This window comes from Rhinoraja longicauda, chromosome 16, assembly GCF_053455715.1.
Source record: "Rhinoraja longicauda isolate Sanriku21f chromosome 16, sRhiLon1.1, whole genome shotgun sequence".
Taxonomy (NCBI): Eukaryota; Metazoa; Chordata; class Chondrichthyes; order Rajiformes; family Arhynchobatidae; genus Rhinoraja; species Rhinoraja longicauda.
This window is the reverse complement of record NC_135968.1, coordinates 3,623,816-3,641,792: the sequence shown is the minus strand read 5'-3', so window position 1 is coordinate 3,641,792 and position 17,977 is coordinate 3,623,816. Positions and strand designations below refer to the sequence as shown.

Below are 17,977 nucleotides of genomic sequence, written 5' to 3'. Positions count from 1 at the left end.
CTTTCCATCGCCCGGTGGGGGCTTCAAAAAGTTGGGAGCCTCGATCACCTCGTGGCACCACGGGAGAAAAATGAGGAGGAGATAAGACTTTGCCTTCCATCACAGTGAGGGTATGCCTAGAGCAATCACTGTGATGGCTGTTTGTGTAAAAAATTACATGTGTGTATCTTGTGCTTTTTAATGTCTACTGCCGGACCCTGACGTGAGAGGACGCTGGCGTTGTGTATTCGCCGCTTTTCCGTCAGGATAGTTTGTCTGTTTGTTTCTATGTTAATTGTTGTTGTAAAGCGCTTTGAGCATGCGATAAGGCGCTATATAAAATAAATGAATTATTATTATTATTATTATAGTCTATCCAGTCTTTCTTCATATGAAAGTCCCGCCATCCCAGGGATCAATCCAGTGAACCTTCTGGACTCCCCCAACATCGGGAACAATCTTCCCGCATCTAGCCTCTCCAACCCCTTAAGAATTTTATAAGTTTCTATAAGATCCTCCCTCAGTCTTCAAAATTCCAGCGAGTACAAGCCCAGTCTATCTAGTCTTTCCTCATATGTAAGTCCCGCCATCCCAGGGATCAATCTGGTGAACCTTCTCTGTACTCCCTCTAAGGCAAGAACGTCTTTCCTCAGGTTAGGAGACCAAAACTGCACACAATACTCCAGGTGCGGTCTCACCAAGGCCCTGTACAACTGCAGCAGAACCTCCCTGCTCCTAAACTCAAATCCTCTTGCTATGAATGCCAACATACCATTCGCTTTCTTCACTGCCTGCTGCACCTGCACGCTTGCTTTCAATGACTGGTGCACCATGACACCCACGTCACGTTGCATCTCCCCTTCTCCTAATCGTTCACCATTCAGGTAATACTCTGCTTTCCTGTTCTTGCCGCCAAAGTGGATAACCTCACATTTATCCACATTATATTGCATCTGCCATGCATTTGCCCACTCGCCTAATCTATCCAAGTCATTCTGCAGCCTCCTAACATCCTCCTCGCAGCTAACACTGCCACCCAGCTTCGTGTCATCCGCAAACTTAGAGATGTTGCATTCAATTCCCTCGTCCAAATCATTAATATACACTGTAAATAACTGAGCCTTGCGGTACCCCACAAGTCACTGCCTGCCATTCCGAAAAGGACCCGTTTATTCCTACTCTTTGTTTCCTGTCCGCCAACCAATTTTCTATCCACCTTAACACTGAACCCTCAATACCGTGTGCTTTAAGTTTCTACACCAATCTCCTATGTGGGACCTTGTCGAAGGCCTTCTGAAAGTCCAGATATAACACATCGACTGGTTCTCCGTTATCCACTCTAGTTACATCCTCGAAAAATTCTATAAGATTCGTCAGACATGATTTGCCTTTTGTAAATCCATGCTGACTTTGTCCGATGATTTCACCACTTTAAAAAATCAAAAATAATCTATTCGACGATACAAAATAATACTTACAAATCAAAACCGTGGTAACGCACCCACCACCACAATACAAATGTACCAAATTATCTAAGACACTGAATTTTTAAATAACTATAATACAATCCTTGTGCGCAGTGGCAGAGTTGCTGCCTTACAGCGACCAGGTGGGCCAAAAAGGGCCTGTTTCTGCACTGTTTCTCTAAACTAAAAACTAAACCAAACTAATTGAGAATATGGGCTCAGTCCTGGGTGTGATGAACAGCAGTGGTAACTGCAGACTCCAACGACAGGTGGTCTCTTTGACAGTCGTGCTCGTCCTGGGTGGTCTCTCTGGCTGCCGCGCCCATCTTTGTTCGTGGCGACCAGCAACTGGGTCCGGACTTGACCGGCTCTGCATCTGTGACCGGGTCTGCTGCAGCGAGGCTGTGCGGCGCCCGGCGCGAGCTCCCTGCCCAGGCGGGTTTCCGTCTCTGCGGGACGCGTCCCCGCCTCACCGCGATCCCTTCTACCGTGCGCGGCTCGCTGAGCCCCTCCACACACCCAGAACCGGTTAACGGCCTCTCCTCGGTGTGAATTTGCCGGTGCTTCTTCAGATTGCCCACTTCAGTGAATCTCTTGCCACAATCGGGACAGGCAAACGGTTTCTCTCCAACGCACTGGTGGATTCTCAGCTGATCAAAGTGAGCAAAGCCCTTCGCACACTCAGAGCAGCTGTACGGCCTCTGCCCGGTGTGAATACTCTGGTGTCTTACCAACGACGATGAATGAGCGAATCCCTTCCCACACTCACTACAGGTGAATGGCCTCTCCCCAGTGTGAACTCTCTGGTGTATTGTCATGCCAGACAAACTAGTAAATCCCTTCCCACACTCGAAGCAGACGAAGGGCCTCTCCCCGGTGTGAGTTCTCCGGTGGATCTGCAACTCAGACGAATGAAAAAAACCCTTCCCACATTCAGCGCAGGTGTGTGGCTTCTGCCCGGTGTGAATACTCTGGTGTCTTGCCAACCACGATGAATAAGCGAATCTCTTCCCGCACTCAGCGCAGGTGTGTGGCCTCTCCCTGGTGTGAGTTCTCCGGTGGATCTGCAACTCAGACGAATAAAAAAAAACCTTCCCACACTCAGAGCAGGTGAGCGGCCTCTCTCCGGTGTGAATTCTCTGGTGTATCTCTAACGCAGCTGATTCAATGAATCTCTTCCCGCACTCAGAGCAGACGAACGGCTTCTCCCCCGTGTGAATTCTCTGGTGGATCAGCAACTGAGACGATTCAATGAACCCCTTTCCGCACTCGAGGCAGGCGAACGGCCTCTGGCCGGTGTGAATCTGCTGGTGCCACGTCAGCTGGGTCGCTCGAGAGAATCCCTTCCCACAATCGGGACAGGCAAACGGTTTCTCCACAGCGTGAACTTGCCGGTGGTGTACCTTCAGGAAAGAAGATTGGCTGAATCCCTTCCCACACTCGGAGCAGACGAAGGGCCTCTCCCCGGTGTGAGTTCTCCGGTGGATCTGCAACTCAGACGATTTAAAAAAACCCTTCCCACATTCAGCGCAGGTGTGTGGCCTCTCCTTGGTGTGAATAAGCTGGTGCCTCTCCAGGTTGACTGCCTGAGTGAATCCCTTCCCGCAAGCCGGACAGGGAAATGGTTTCTTCACAGCGTGAACTTGCCGGTGGACCACCAGGTAGCAGGCTTGTTTGAACCCCTTCCCACACTCAGAGCAGATGAACGGCCTCTCGCCGGTGTGAATTAGCTGGTGCCTCAAGAACGAAAATGAACGAGCGAATCCCTTTCCACACACGGAGCAGACAAACGGCCTCTCCCCAGTGTGGATTTGTTGGTGCTTCCTCAGGCTGTCCGCTTCAGTGAACCCCTTCCCACAATCGGGGCAGGTAAATGGCTTCTCCACGGTGTGAACTTGCCGTTGGGTCACGAGGTGGGAAGATTGTTGTAATCCGTGCTCACACTCAGAGCCGGCGAGTAATTTCTCCATGCTGTGAACTCTCTGGCCTCTGGTCGGATCAACTGACACAGCGAATCCCTCCCACGCATTCAGGTGCCGGTGAAATGAATGAGTTTGAGATTCCCGGACATCAATCTTCTGCTTCTTCTACCCTGGAAAAAGAGTTTAGAGTAAATTAGATTTCAAGATCAATTTATTATCACATGTACCGATTAAGGTACAGTGAAATTTGAGTTACCATACAGCCATACTAAGTGAAAAGCAACAAGACTGCATGCACATAAAATTTAACATAATCATCCACCACAGCAGATTCCATATTCCTCACTGAGATGGAAAGTAATAAGGTTCAATCATCTTTCTCTTTGTTCACTTCAGGGCTGTATGACCATCCGCAGTCATGCCCCGGACAGGTAAACGATTAACAGGTAAAGATCAGTGTTTCAGACAACTTCTATATCTGAGGTGAACTGTGACATCACACTGTGACAGTGAGCCTGAAAGTAAGGTGGAGGAACAAGCCCCCATTTTCTGTCTGGGCTCAACAGCAAATTGGCTGACTTTTGCCATTATGAATATTGACTTCTTTATCTTCAAGTCACCCTTGCTTTTCCCTCTTTCAACAACCCGCCCCCTTCCCTGTTCTCTGACCAGTCTGACTGTCCCCGATTACATTTTATCTATGTTTGCTTTGTTGTGACCTACTCCTAGCTAACAATGATCTATTCTACATTTTCCTAGATCTCCATTACCTTTGCCTCGTTCACACACCTTACACTTCCTCATCTCCATATCTCCCTCTCCCCTGACTCTCAGCCTGAAGGACGGTCTCGACCCAAACTGTCACACCTTTCCTTCTATCCAGAGATGATGTCTGTCCAGCTGAGTTCCTCCAGCATTTTGTGTCCAGCTGCCAAATTTCTTTCTGTCTGCACCACAGCGGTCCATTTCAGCCACTCCTCCATCCGGGATTTGGCCCAGGTTTTCACTCCTCACCTGTTGGGCAAGTCCCATGTCCCCACAATGAGCAACACGGTGTATCTGTGGCTGGTCTAGTGGACATTCTGGTCCTTGGTGGCCCTGTCCCAGTGTGGATTGTCAGTGGTGAACATGACAACGGCAATGTCATTGAACGTCACAGGTAGAGACCCCTCAGACAGGGCCGTCTTAACGCATGGGCCTGATGGGCACTTGCACGGGGCCCCACGAGTATAGGGGCCCCATGCTGATCTGTGTATGTTAAGTGACTTGCAATAAATAAATACTACTTTAAAAATGTAGGTTCAATAAGTGTTTTTTTTCGCAATATTTTCCATTCCTAAGTGCTTCTCACAGCGATCTGTTTCGCAACAATTAGCTCCCTAAGTGCTTTGCTTTTCCATACCTAAGTGCTTCTCACAGCGATCTGTAAGTGCTTTTCGCCACAATGTAGCACCGTAAGTACATCGCTAAGTGCTTTTCGGTAAGTGCTTTTCGCCGGCACGACAGGGGGGGCTGGTAGGGAAAGGGGGGTGGGGGCGACGGGGAGGGTGGGAGGAGGAGGAGGAGGGGCCCCAGTACACTGCTTTGCCCAGGGCCCATAATGCTGTAAAGACGGCCCTGGGTCAGGCAGCATCCCCTCCCCCAAGGTGTCCCCCAAGGCTCAGTCCTTGGCCCCCTCCTCTTCATCCTCTACCTGTTCCCCCTTGGTCAATTAATCCGCCGTCATGGTCTCAACTTCCACTGCTTCGCCGATGATATCCAGCTCCTCATCTCCACCAAATCAATCTCCTCCACCACACACTCTACACTGACAAACTGCATTACTGAAATAAAATCTTGGCTTCAATCAAACTTCCTCAAACTCAATTGCAACAAATCTGAAATCATCATCATTGGTCCAAAAATGCTCACCAAATCCACCCAAAACTTCATCCTCAACATTGATGGTCTCCCAGTATCCACCTCACCTCACATCCGGAATCTTGGAATCATCCTTGATCAAACCCTCTCCTTCGACAAACACATCAAACACATCACAAAGACAGCCTTCTTCCACCTCAAAAACATTGCCCGTCTCCGTCCATCCCTCTCCTCCACAGCTGCAGAAACCCTCAAAAATCATCAATAAACTTCAATACATTCAAAACTCCGCTGCCCGTCTACTCACACACACCTCGATCCGTGACCATATCACCCCCGTCCTTTATAAACTCCACTGGCTCCCCATCCCCCAGAGAATCCAGTACAAAATCCTCCTCATAACCTACAAAGCCCTCCATAACCTGGCCCCATCCTACCTGACCGACCTCCTCCACAGGCACACTCCCACCTGCACCCTCCGCTCTGCCGCTGCCAATCTCCTATCCCCCCACATCCGGACTAAACTCAGATCCTGGGGGGACAGGGCTTTCTCCATCGCTGCTCCCACCCTATGGAACTCACTACCCCAAACCGTTAGAGACTCCCCCACACTCAAAACATCGCTGAAGTCTCACCTGTTCAGTACTGCCTTCAACCACTGAAGGTCACCTCACCTACTGTCTCCTTTCTCTGTTCATTTATTTATTTACTTATTTATCTATTTATTAATTTCCCTATGTTCTCAAAATCTCTGTAAAGCGTCATTGAGTATATGAAAAGCGCTATATAAATAAAATGTATTATTATTATTATCTCTGGAGAGAAGGGGCGGGTGACATTTCGGGACGAGACCCTTCCTACAGACTCATGGGTGGGTGGGGAAGGTGCGCGGGTCGTGGTCCGGGTCGGGACGCTTCCTCTCACCGCTCTGTCCGTGCATTCAATGCGCTCCCACCGTGTCCCCGAGGGCCGCACCGATCCCCCCCGCAGCCGGGGGGCCGCTCCTCGGTGCTGACTGACCCCCGCGCCCGGCACCCCGCTCCTCCCTGCGGCCGATCCTCCGGAGTCTTTTGTCCGCGGACCGCATCGCTTCCGGGGGCTCTCCGCGCCTGCGCGCTTGGTATCGCCTGCAACATTGGGCGAGTTCTGGGGTGCGGAGGTTTCTGGGTAAAATGTAACAATAAAAATAAGAATCTTCCACGTTTTTTTTGTTGAAAGAAATGGTTGCATGACCTGAAATCACCGCTCCCCAATGGGCAGCAGCCACTTGCTCCTTGTATGTGGAGAGTCTGGTCGATAACTTGTGAAAATGATTACACTTACAAGTGCCTCAGAAGGCAGTGGAGGCTAATTCTCTGAATGCATTCAAGAGAGAGCTAGATAGAGCTCTTAAGGAGAGCGGAGTCAGGGGGTTTGGGGAGAAGGCAGGAACGGGATACTGATTGAGAATGATAAGCCATGATCACATTGAATGGCCTACTCCTTTAAAAAAAAATTTTAAATATTTTATTTTAAGTTTTGCAGAACTTTTTTAAACAAGTCATCCCTCCCAACCCCCCTCCCAGATCCCTCCCCTTGTATTAATCCTTAATAAGAAAAAGAAAGGAAAGATAAAGAAAACAGAAAGATTGCCTGGGTGATGGAAGTTCTGAACACGCTCCATGGAGTTCCAATCAGAATAAACTATTTATGTATATGTACTTCTCCCCCAAAAGGACCAACGAGAATATCAGCAACTCTTCTATGTGTATAGACCCATTTTTTGTAAATAAGGGCGCCAAATATTTTAAAACGTATCATATTTGTTCCTTAAGTTATAAGTAATTTTTTCAGAATGGCCTACTCCTGCACCTATTGTCTATTGCCGAATATTGAAACTGTCAGACTCATGAACCAGATACAAGTTTCACCCACTCACCCTCCCCGGACTAAACAGAGGAAGAGGGAGTACTAGAACATTCCATTGGAATCATCAGGGAAGCCGGGAAGCATTGTGAGAGTCATGTTTTTACTACTTCTCCAGTGCTTTTAACACCATTCGGCCTGCACTACTAGGGAGCTGGTGTCTGTTCAGTGAGAAGATTGTTTGCATCCTGTCCTACACTCTGAACAGACGAACGGCCTCTCCCCAGTGTGAATTCTCCAGTGTATTTGTAACGCAGATGAATGAGTGAATCCCTTCCCACAGTGCAGGTGAGTGGCCTCTCCTTAGTTGTGAATAAGCTGGTGTTTCTCCAGGCTGTCTGCCTGAGTTTACCCCTTCCCACAATCGCGGCAGGGAAATGTTTCTTTCACAGCATGAACTTGCTAGTGGGTCACCAGTTGGAAAGCTCGGTTGAATCCCTTCTCACACTCAGAGCCGGTGAACGGCCTCTCCCCGGTGTGAATTCTCTGGTGTACCTGTAACGCAGATGATTCAACGAATCTCTTCCCACAATGGAGACAGGCAAACGGTTTCTCCACAGCGTGAACTTGCTGCTGGGTCACCAGGTGTGAAGATTGAGTGAATCCCTGCTCACACTCAGAGTTGGTGAGTAATTTCTCAATGCTGTGAACTCACTGGTATCTCGTCAGATCAACTGACACAGTGAATCCCTCCCACGCGTACAGGTGCTGGATAAAATGAATGTGTGTGAGATTCCCGAACATCAATACTCTGCTTGTTCTACCCTGGAAAAAGAGTTTACAATAAATTAACAGGTAAAGACCAGTGTATCAGACAAGGTAATTAATTTTGTCTCTGCGGTGAAATACGACGTCTCACTGTGACAGAGAGGCTGAGAGTAAATTGGGGGAACAAGCGCCTCATCTTCTGTCTGGGCTCAACATCAAGTTCACCTACGTTCTTTCTTTGTTAGAGTGGGCCATTTCTTCCACTCCTTCACCTGGGATTTGGCCCAGGTTTTCTCTCCTCGCCTGTTGGACAAGTCCCAGGTTCCCACTGTGAGCAACACAGTGTTTCACTGGCTGGTCCAGTGCACATTCTGCTCACTGGTCACCCACCCCCAGAGGATTGATGGTGATAAACATGACGATGGCAATGCCATGGGGTGCCACAGGGAGAGGACCCTCGGACTATCTTTAAACGGACCTTATCTTGCACTGAACGTCATTCCTTCTCTCCTGTTCCTCTGAGACTGTGGTCGGCCTGATTGTAATCGTGAGTGGTAAGGGTGTGGGGTAAAAATTGTGTGATTTGTGTAAGCAGTATTGAATGTACGTGTAGCCACCGGACGGAGTTTTGTAAAGATCAGGCATTGTATATATTTATTTCTCGAATAAAGCCTATTTTGATTTTTTTTTTAAAATCATGTGAAGACACAAACTAGATCTCCTCGACTTGATCAAAAAGTCAAGTCAATTTTATTTGTATACTAGCACAAGTGTGCCCGTTGGGCCCGTCCTCGTAGGGTTTCCATTGTAACCGGGAGGGGAGTGGGGGGCAGGGAAGGGGGAGGGAGGGAGGAGGGAGGTGTGGAGGGGGGAGGGGAGGGGGAGAGAGAGGGGAAGGGTAGGGGGGGAGGGGAGAGGGGGATGGGGAGAGGGGAGGGGAAAGGGGGGAGGGAGAGGGGGGAAGACCTCCCCTTTTCCCAGTACCCCTCTTTCCCCGTTGGGCCCGTCCTCGTAGGGTTTCCATTGTAACCGGGAGGAGGGGAGGGAGGAAAGGGGGAGGGAGGGAGGAGGGAGGTGTGGAGGGAGGAGGGGGGAAGGGGGAGGGAGGGGGACCTCCCCTTTTCCCAGTACCCCTCTTTCCCCATTGGGCCCGTCCTCGTAGGGTTTCCATTGTAACCGGGAGGAGGGGAGGGAGGGAAGGGGGAGGGAGGTGTGGAGGGGGAGGGAGGGAGAGGGGAGGGAGGGGGGTAGGGGGGAGGGATGGGGAGGGGAGAAGGGGGGAGGGAAGAAGGGGGGATGGAGGGGGACCTCCCCTTTTCCCAGTACCCCTCTTTCCCCGTTGGGCCCGTCCTCGTAGTGTTTCCATTGTAACCGGGAGGGGGGGGAGGGAGGGTGGAAGGAGGGGGGAGGGGGAGAGGGATGGGTGGAGGGAGGGGGGAGGGAGTAGGGGAGGGGGGGAGGGAGTAGGGGAGGGAGGGAAGGAGGGAGGGGGGAGTTAGGGGGGGAGGGGTGAGGGAGGTGGGGAGGGAGGGGGACCTCCCCTTTTACCAGTACCCCTCTTTCCCCGTTGGGCCCGTCCTCGTAGGGTTTCCATTGTAACCGGGAGGAGGGGAGGGAGGGAAGGGGGAGGGAGGGAGGTGTGGAGGGAGGAGGGGAGGGGGAGGGAGGAGGGGGGTGTGGAGGGGGGAGGGGAGGGGGAGAGAGAGGGGAAGGGTAGGGGGGAGGGGAGAGGGGGATGGGGGGAGGGGAGGGGAAAGGGGGGGAGGGAGAGGGGGGAAGACCTCCCCTTCTCCCAGTACCCCTCTTTCCCCGTTGGGCCCGTCCTCGTAGGGTTTCCATTGTAACCGGGAGGACTCGTCTCCGGAGGCTCCGGCGCGGGCCGCATGGACGTCGGAAGCCCGCAGACCCCTGGATGGGGGCCGACATCGGGAGCTCCGGCAGCGGCAGAGGCAGCGTGTTCGCCCGCCCCGAATCGCGGGGCTTGGGTCGGCCCGTCACGGACCTTTCACCATCCGGCGCGGCCTGGAATAGGCCGTGGACCTTTCACCGCCCAGCGGGGGCTTCAATATCGGGAGCCCCGACCGCCCCGACGTGGCAACTCCAACAGCCTGACCGCGGGACAAGACGGCAGGGGAAGAGAGAAAGACATTTTGGCCTTCCATCACAGTGAGGAGGGACTGGAGGAGACTCACTGTGATGGATGTTTCTTTTTGTTTGGTGTTAGTTGTGATTGTATGTGTTATTGCATTTTTATTGATTAATCTTATTGGTCTTATTGTTCAACTGCGGGTAATGTTTCATTTTACTACACATTTATGTGTATGTAACAAATAAACGACTATTGACTATTGACTATTGAGGAGGGGAGGGAGGAAAGGGGGAGGGAGGGAGGAGGGAGGTGTGGAGGGAGGAGGGGAGGGGGGAAGGGGGACCTCCCCTTTTCCCAGTACCCCTCTTTCCCCATTGGGCCCGTCCTCGTAGGGTTTCCATTGTAACCGGGAGGAGGGGAGGGAGGGAAGGAGGAGGGAAGGGGGAGCGAGGTGTGGAGGGGGAGGGAGAGGGGAGGGAGAGGGGAGGGAGGGGGGTAGGGGGGAGGGAGGAGGGAGGGGAGAAGGGGGGAGGGAAGAAGGGGGGAGGGAAGAAGGGGGGAGGGAGGGGGACCTCCCCTACTCCCAGTACCCCTCTTTCCCCGTTGGGCCCGTCCTCGTAGGGTTTCCATTGTAACCGGGAGGAGGGGAGGGAGGGAAGAGGGAGGGAAGGGGGAGGGAGGTGTGGAGGGGGAGGGAAAGGGGGGGGGAGGGGGAGGGAGTGGGGAGGGAGGGGGGTAGGGGGGAGGGGGAGGGGAGAAGGGCGAGGGGAGAAGGGGGGAGGGGAGAAGGGGGGAGGGAAGAAGGGGGGAGGGAAGAAGGGGGGATGGAGGGGGACCTCCCCTTTTCCCAGTACCCCTCTTTCCCCGTTGGGCCCGTCCTCGTAGTGTTTCCATTGTAACCGGGAGGGGGGGGAGGGAGGGTGGAGGGGGAGAGGGATGGGTGGAGGGAGGGGGGGAGGGAGTAGGGGAGGGGGGGAGGGAGATGGGGAGGGAGGGAAGGAGGGAGGGGGGAGTTAGGGGGGGAGGGGTGAGGGAGGTGGGGAGGGAGGGGGACCTCCCCTTTTACCAGTACCCCTCTTTCCCCGTTGGGCCCGTCCTCGTAGGGTTTCCATTGTAACCGGGAGGAGGGGAGGGAGGGAAGGGGGAGGGAGGGAGGTGTGGAGGGAGGAGGGGAGGGGGAGGGAGGAGGGGAGGGGGAGGGAGGGGGGAGGGAGGGGGACCTCCCCGGGAGGGGGGGAAGGGAGGGTGGAAGGAGGGGGGAGGGGGAGAGGGATGGGTGGAGGGAGTAGGGGAGGGAGGGATGGAGGGAAGGAGGGAGGGGGAAGTTAGGGGGGGGGGTGAGGGAGGTGGGGAGGGAGTTGGGGAGGGAGGGGGAGGAGGGAGTGGGGATGGAGGTGGGAAGGAAGGGGGAGGAATGGGTTGAGGGGGGAAGGGGGACCTCCTCTTTTCCCAGTACTCCTCTTTCCCCACCACCAAGCCCCCTCCGCAACGACCCCTGTTGTCCCCCTCCCCAGTCCCCATTCTCAGACCCCCCCCATTCTCTCTCTCACCCAGACACACTCTAAGTGCTTTTTTCGAACACGAGCATAGGGGCCCCATAGAAACATAGAAAATAGGTGCAGGAGTAGGCCATTCGGCCCTTCGAGCCTGCACTGCCATTCCATATGATCATGGCTGATCATTCAGCTCAGTAGCCTGTACCTGCCTTCTCTCCATACCCCCTGATCCCTTTAGCAAAAAGGGCCACATCTAACTCCCTCTTAAATATAGCCAATGAACTGGCCTCAACTACCTTCTGTGGCAGAGAATTCCACAGACTCACCACTCTCTGTGTGAAGAAATGTTTTCTCATCTCGGTCCTAAAAGACTTCCCCCTTATCCTTAAGCTGTGACCCCTGGTTCTGGACTCCCCCAACATCGGGAACAATCTTCCCGCATCTAGCCTCTCCAACCCCTTAAGAATTTTATATGTTTCTATAAGATCCTCCCTCAGTCTTCTAAATTCCAGCGAGTACAAGCCAGTCTATCTAGTCTTTCCTCAGGGATCAATCTGGTGAACCTTCTCTGCCCTCCCTCTAAGGCAAGAACGTCTTTCCTCCGGTTAGGAGACCAAAACTGCACACAATACTCCAGGTGCGGTCTCACCAAGGCCCTGTACAACTGCAGCAGAACCTCCCTGCTCCTAAATTCAAATCCTCTTGCTATGAATGCCAACATACCATTCGCTTTCTTCACTGCCTGCTGCACCTGCATGCTTGCTTTCAATGACTGGTGCACCATGACACCCAGGACACGTTGCATCTCCCCTTCTCCCAATCGGTCACCATTCAGGTAATACTCTGCTTTCCTGTTCTTGCCGCCAAAGTGGATAACCTCACATTTATCCACATTATATTGCATCTGCCATGCATTTGCCCACTCGCCTAATCTATCCAAGTCACTCTGCAGCCTCCTAGCAGCTAACACTACCACCCAGCTTCGTGTCATCCGCAAACTTAGAGATGTTGCATTCAATTCCCTCGTCCAAATCATTAATATACACTGTAAATAACTGGGGTCCCAGCACTGAGCCTTGTGGTACCCCACTAGTCACTGCCTGCCATTCCGAAAAGGTCCCGTTTATTCCTACTCTTTGCTTCCTGTCCGCCAACCAATTTTCTATCCACCTCATCACTGAACCCTCAATACCGTGTGCTTTAAGTTTGTACACCAATCTCCTATGTGGGACCTTGTCGAAGGCCTTCTGAAAGTCCAGATATAACACATCGACTGGTTCTCCCTTATCCACTCTACTAGTTACATCCTCGAAAAATTCTATAAGATTCGTCAGACATGATTTGCCTTTGGTAAATCCATGCTGACTTTGTCCGATGATTTCACCACTTTCCAAATGTAATGCAATCACATCTTTAATAACTGACTCTAGCATTTTCCTCACTACCGATGTTAGGCTAACTGGTCTATAATTCCCCGTTTTCTCTCTCCCTCCCTTTTTAAAAAGTGGGGTTACATTAGCTACCCTCCAGTCCTCAGGAATTACTCCAGAATCTAAACAGTTTTGAAAAATTATCACTAATGCATCCACTATTTCTGAGGCTACTTCCTTAAGCACTCTGGGATACAGCCTATCTGGCCCTGGGGATTTATCTGCCTTTAATCCATTTAATTTACCTAACACCACTTCCCGACTAACCTGGATTTCCCTCAGTTCCTCCATCTCTTTAGACCCCCGGTCCCCCGCTATTTCCGGCAGACGGTTTATGTCTTCCTTAGTGAAGACAGAACCAAAGTATTTGTTCAATTGGTCTGCCATCTCCTTGTTCCCTATGATCAATTCACCTGTTTCCGACTGCAAGGGACCTACATTTGCCTTAACTAATCTTTTTCTCTTGACATATCTATAAAAGCTTTTGCAGTCTGTTTTTATGTTCCTTGCCAGTTTTCCCTCATAATCTCTTTTCCCTTTCCTAATTAAGCCGTTTGTCCTCCTCTGCTGGACTCTGAATTTCTCCCAGTCCTCTGGTATGCTACTTTTTCTGGCTAATCTGTATGCTTCTTCTTTTGTTTTAATACTATCCTTGATTTCCCTTGTTAGCCACGGATGCACTACCTTTCCTGGTTTGTTTTTTTGCCAAACTGGGATGAACACTTGTTGTAGTTCATCCATGCGACCTTTAAATGCCTTCCATTGCATGTCCACCGTCAACCCTTTCAGCATCAATCGCCAGTCTATCTTGGACAATTCACGCCTCATACCCTCAAAGTTACCTTTCTTTAAGTTCAGAACACTTGTTTCTGTATCGACTTTGTCACTCTCCATCCTAATGAAGAACTCTACCATATTATGATCACTCTTGCCCAAGGGGCCTCGCACAACAAGACTGCTAACTAACCCTTCCTCATTACTCAATACCCAGTCTAGAATGGCCTGTTCTCTCGTTGGTTCCTCGACATGTTGGTTTAGAAAACCATCTCTCAAACATTCCAAGAAATCCTCTTCCTCAGCACCCCTGCCAGTTTGGTTCAACCAATCTATATGTAGATTGAAGTCACCCATTATAACTGCTGCGCCTTTAGTGCATGCATTTCTAATTTCCTGCTTGATGCCATCCCCAACCTCCCTACTGCTGTTAGGTGGCCTGTACACAACTCCCACTAGCGTTTTCTGCCCCTTAGTGTTTCGTAGCTCTACCCATATCGATTCCACTTCCTCCAAGCTAATGTCCTTCCTTTCCACTGCTTTAATCTCCTCTCTAACCAGTAACGCTACCCCACCTCCTTTTCCTCTCTGTCTATCCCGCCTGAATATAGAATATCCCTGGATGTTGAGCTCCCAGCCTTGGTCACCCTGGAGCCATGTCTCCGTAATCCCAACTATATCATAATCATTAATAACTATCTCCACATTTAATTCATCCACCTTATTACGTATACTCCTTGCATTGAGACACAAAGCCTTCAGGCTTGTTTTTACAACTCTCTTACCCCTTGTACGATTATGTTCAAAAGTGGCCCTTTTTGATTTTTGCCCTGGATTTGTCTGCCTGTCACTTTTACTTTTCACCTTGCTACCTGTTGCTTCTACCCTCATTTTACACCCCTCTGTCTCTCTGCTCCAGCTCCCATCCCCCTGCCACATTAGTTTAAATCCTCCCCGACAGCACTAGCAGACACTCCCCCTAGGACATTGGTTCCATTCCAGCTCAGGTGCAGACTGTCCTGTTTGTACTGGTCCCACCTCTCCCAGAACTGGTTCCAATGTCCTAAAAATTTGAATCCCTCCCCCATGCACCATTTTTCAAGCCACGTATTCATATGAAATATCCTCCTATTCCTACTCTGACTAGCACGTGGCACTGGTAGTAATCCAGAGATTATTACCTTTGAGGTCCTACTTTTTAGTTTATCTCCTAGCTCTCTAAATTCACCTTGTAGGACCTCATCCCGCTTTTTACCTAAATCGTTGGTGCCAACGTGCACCACGACAACTGGCTGCTCACCCTCCCTCTTCAGAATGTCCTGCAGCCGCTCAGAGATATCCCTGACCCTTGCACCAGGGAAGCAACATACCATCCTGGAGTCTCGTTTGCAGCCGCACAAACGCCTATCTATTCCCCTTACAATTGAATCCCCTATCACTATAGCCCTTCCACTCTTTTTCCTCACCTCTTTTGCCGCAGAGCCACCCATGGTCCCATGAACTTGGCTGCTGCTGCCTTCCCCTGATGAGGCATCTCCTCCAACAGTATCCAAAATGGCATATCTGTTTAGGAGGGAGATGACCGCAGGGGACTCCTGCATTACCTGCCTACTGCTACGCTGGCTAGTGGCCACCCGTTTCCTTTCTGTCCGCTTATCTTTTACTTGTGGTGTGGCCAACTCACTATACGTGCTATCCACGACCTTCTCAGCCTCGTGGATGCTCCAGAATGAGTCCAACCGCAGCTCCAACCGTTCAATGCGGTTTGCCAGGAGCTGCAGCTGGACACACTTCCTGCACACGTAGTCATCAGGGACACCGACAATATCCTTGATCTCCCACATGTTGCAGGATCAGCATTCCACGGGGCCGATCTCATATGACATGTCTTACCCCCAAATTAAATCAAATCCCTCTTAATCTTTTAAACTGTACCTTTACTAAAAAGCAATGAACCCTTAACTCACTGAACCCTGAACTCACCGAACCCTGAACTCACCGAACCCTTAACTAAAAGTACGAATAAAAAGCAGAATTACAACGACCAACCAGCTGCTTCCTCTAGTCCGCTTCCACCAATCAGTGGCTTCCTCCAGAACACTTCTTTTAAAGTGTGTGGGGACGTTTTTACGCCAACGCTCCAACTGGGCCTCTGGGTGAACAAAGCCCCGCGCTGAGTTTTTAAACCTACCGCCCAGACGCTGCTCCAACCGCCTCCAACCGCTTCTGGGCCTCTGGGTGAACAAGCCCCGCGCTGGGTTTTTAAACCTACCGCCCGGACGCTGCTCCAATCGCTTCCAACCACTTCTGGGCCTCTCTATGTTTGCATTGTTGTGACCTACTCCTAGCTAACAATGATCTATTCTACATTTTCCTAGATCTCCATTACCTTTGCCTCGTTCACACACCTTACACTTCCTCATCTCCATATCTCCCTCTCCCCTGACTCTCAGCCTGAAGGACGGTCTCGACCCAAACTGTCACACCTTTCCTTCTATCCAGAGCTGATGTCTGTCCAGCTGAGTTCCTCCAGCATTTTGTGTCCAGCTGCCAAATTTCTTTCTGTCTGCACCACAGCGGTCCATTTCAGCCACTCCTCCATCTGGGATTTGGCCCAGGTTTTCACTCCTCACCTGTTGGGCAAGTCCCATGTCCCCACAATGAACAACACGTTGTATCTGTGGCTGGTCTAGTGGACATTCTGGTCCTTGGTGGCCCTGTCCCAGTGTGGATTGTCGGTGGTGAACATGACAACGGCAATGTCATTGAACGTCACAGGTAGAGACCCCTCAGACAGGGCCGTCTGAACGCATGGGCCTGATGGGCACTTGCACGGGGCCCCACGAGCATAGTGGCCCCATGCTGATCTGTGTATGTTAAGTGACTTGCAATAAATAAATACTACTTTAAAAATGTAGGTTCAATAAGTGGTTTTTTTCCGCAACATTTTCCATCCCTAAGTGCTTCTCACAGCGATCTGTTTCACAACAATCAGCTCCCTAAGTGCTTTGCTTTTCCATACCTAAGTGCTTCTCACAACGATCTGTAACTGCTTTTCGCCACAATGTAGCACCCTAAGTCCATCGCTAAGTGCTTTTCGCCGGCACGACAGGGGGGGCTGGTAGGGAAAGGGGGGTGGGGGAGAGTAACGGTGGGGGCGACGGGAAGGGTGGGAGGAGGAGGGGCCCCAGTACACTGCTTTGCCCGGGGCCCATAATGCTGTAAAGACGGCCCTGGGTCAGGCAGCATCTCTGGAGAGAAGGAGCGGGTGACATTTCGGGTCGAGACCCTTCCTACAGACTCATGGGTGGGTGGGGAAGGTGCGCGGGTCGTGGTCCGGGTCGGGACGCTTCCTCTCACCGCTCTGTCCGTGCATTCAATGCGCTCCCACCGTGTCCCCGAGAGCCGCACCGATTGTCCCCGTAGCCGGGGGGCCGCTCCTCAGGCCGCGCCTCGGTGCTGACTGACCCCCGCGCCCGGCTCCCCGCTCCTCCCTGCCGCCGATCCTCCGGAGTCTTTTGTCCGCGGACCGCATGGCCGCACCACTTCCGGGGCTCTCTGCGCCTGCGCGCTTGGTATCGCCTGCAACATAGGGCGAGTTCTGGGGCGCGGTGGTTTCTGGGTAAAAAGGGCGCCATGGACATGAGCTGAAATCACCGGATCAGCGTCCCCTAAAGGGCAGCAGCCACTTGGTCCTTGTATGTGGAGAGCCTGGTCGATCACTTGTGAAAATCATTACACTTACAAGTGCCTCAAAAGGCAGTGGAGGCCAATTCTCTGAATGCATTCAAGAGAGAGCAAGATAGAGCTCTTAAGGATAGCGGAGTCAGGGGGTATGGGGAGAAGGCAGGAACGGGGTACTGATTGAGAATGATCAGCCATGATCACATTGAATGGTGGTGCTGGCTCGAAGGGCCGAATGGCCTACTCCTCCACCTATTGTCTATTGCCGAATATTGAAACTGTCAGACTCATGAACCAAATACAATTTTCACCCACTCACCCTCCCCGGACTAAACAGAGGAAGAGGGAGTACCAGAATATTCCATTGGGGTCATCAGGGAAGCCGGGAAGCATTGTGAGAGTCATGTTTTTACTACTTCTCCAGTGCTTTTAATACCATTCGGCCTGCACTACTAGGGCGCTGGTGTCTGTTCAGTGAGAAGATTGTTTGCATCCTGTCCTACACTCTGAACAGACGAACGGCCTCTCCCCAGTGTGAATTCTCCAGTGTATTTGTAACGCAGATGAATGAGTGAATCCTTTCCCACACTCAGTGCAGGTGAGTGGCCTCTACTTCGTTGTGAATAAGCTGGTGTTTCTCCAGGCTGTCTGCCTGAGTTTACCC

General features: G+C 51.5%; 1 protein-coding gene across 2 annotated transcripts; it reads right to left on the bottom strand.

Moving 5' to 3' along the window:
- Positions 1-721: 721 nt before the first annotated feature.
- On the bottom strand, positions 722-17,086 carry LOC144601092 (uncharacterized). Of its 2 annotated transcripts, none has more exons than XM_078413028.1 (2): positions 16,990-17,086; positions 722-3,537 (listed from the first exon to the last, which is right to left on the bottom strand). In XM_078413028.1, the coding sequence occupies exon 2, from the start codon at positions 3,413-3,415 to the stop codon at positions 1,664-1,666; it is 1,752 nt and encodes a 583-aa protein (XP_078269154.1). In that variant the 5' UTR covers positions 3,416-3,537; positions 16,990-17,086; the 3' UTR covers positions 722-1,663. The 2 variants fall into 2 exon arrangements, with proteins under 2 accessions (XP_078269154.1, XP_078269153.1); XM_078413027.1 differs by lacking the exon at positions 16,990-17,086 and adding an exon at positions 6,152-6,286.
- Positions 17,087-17,977: the final 891 nt, after the last annotated feature.

What these genes read in the sequence shown, in the direction of transcription:
- LOC144601092 (XM_078413028.1), bottom strand. Translation starts at nt 3,415, where the DNA reads ATGGAGAAATTACTCGCCGGCTCTGAGTGTGAGCACGGATTACAACAA.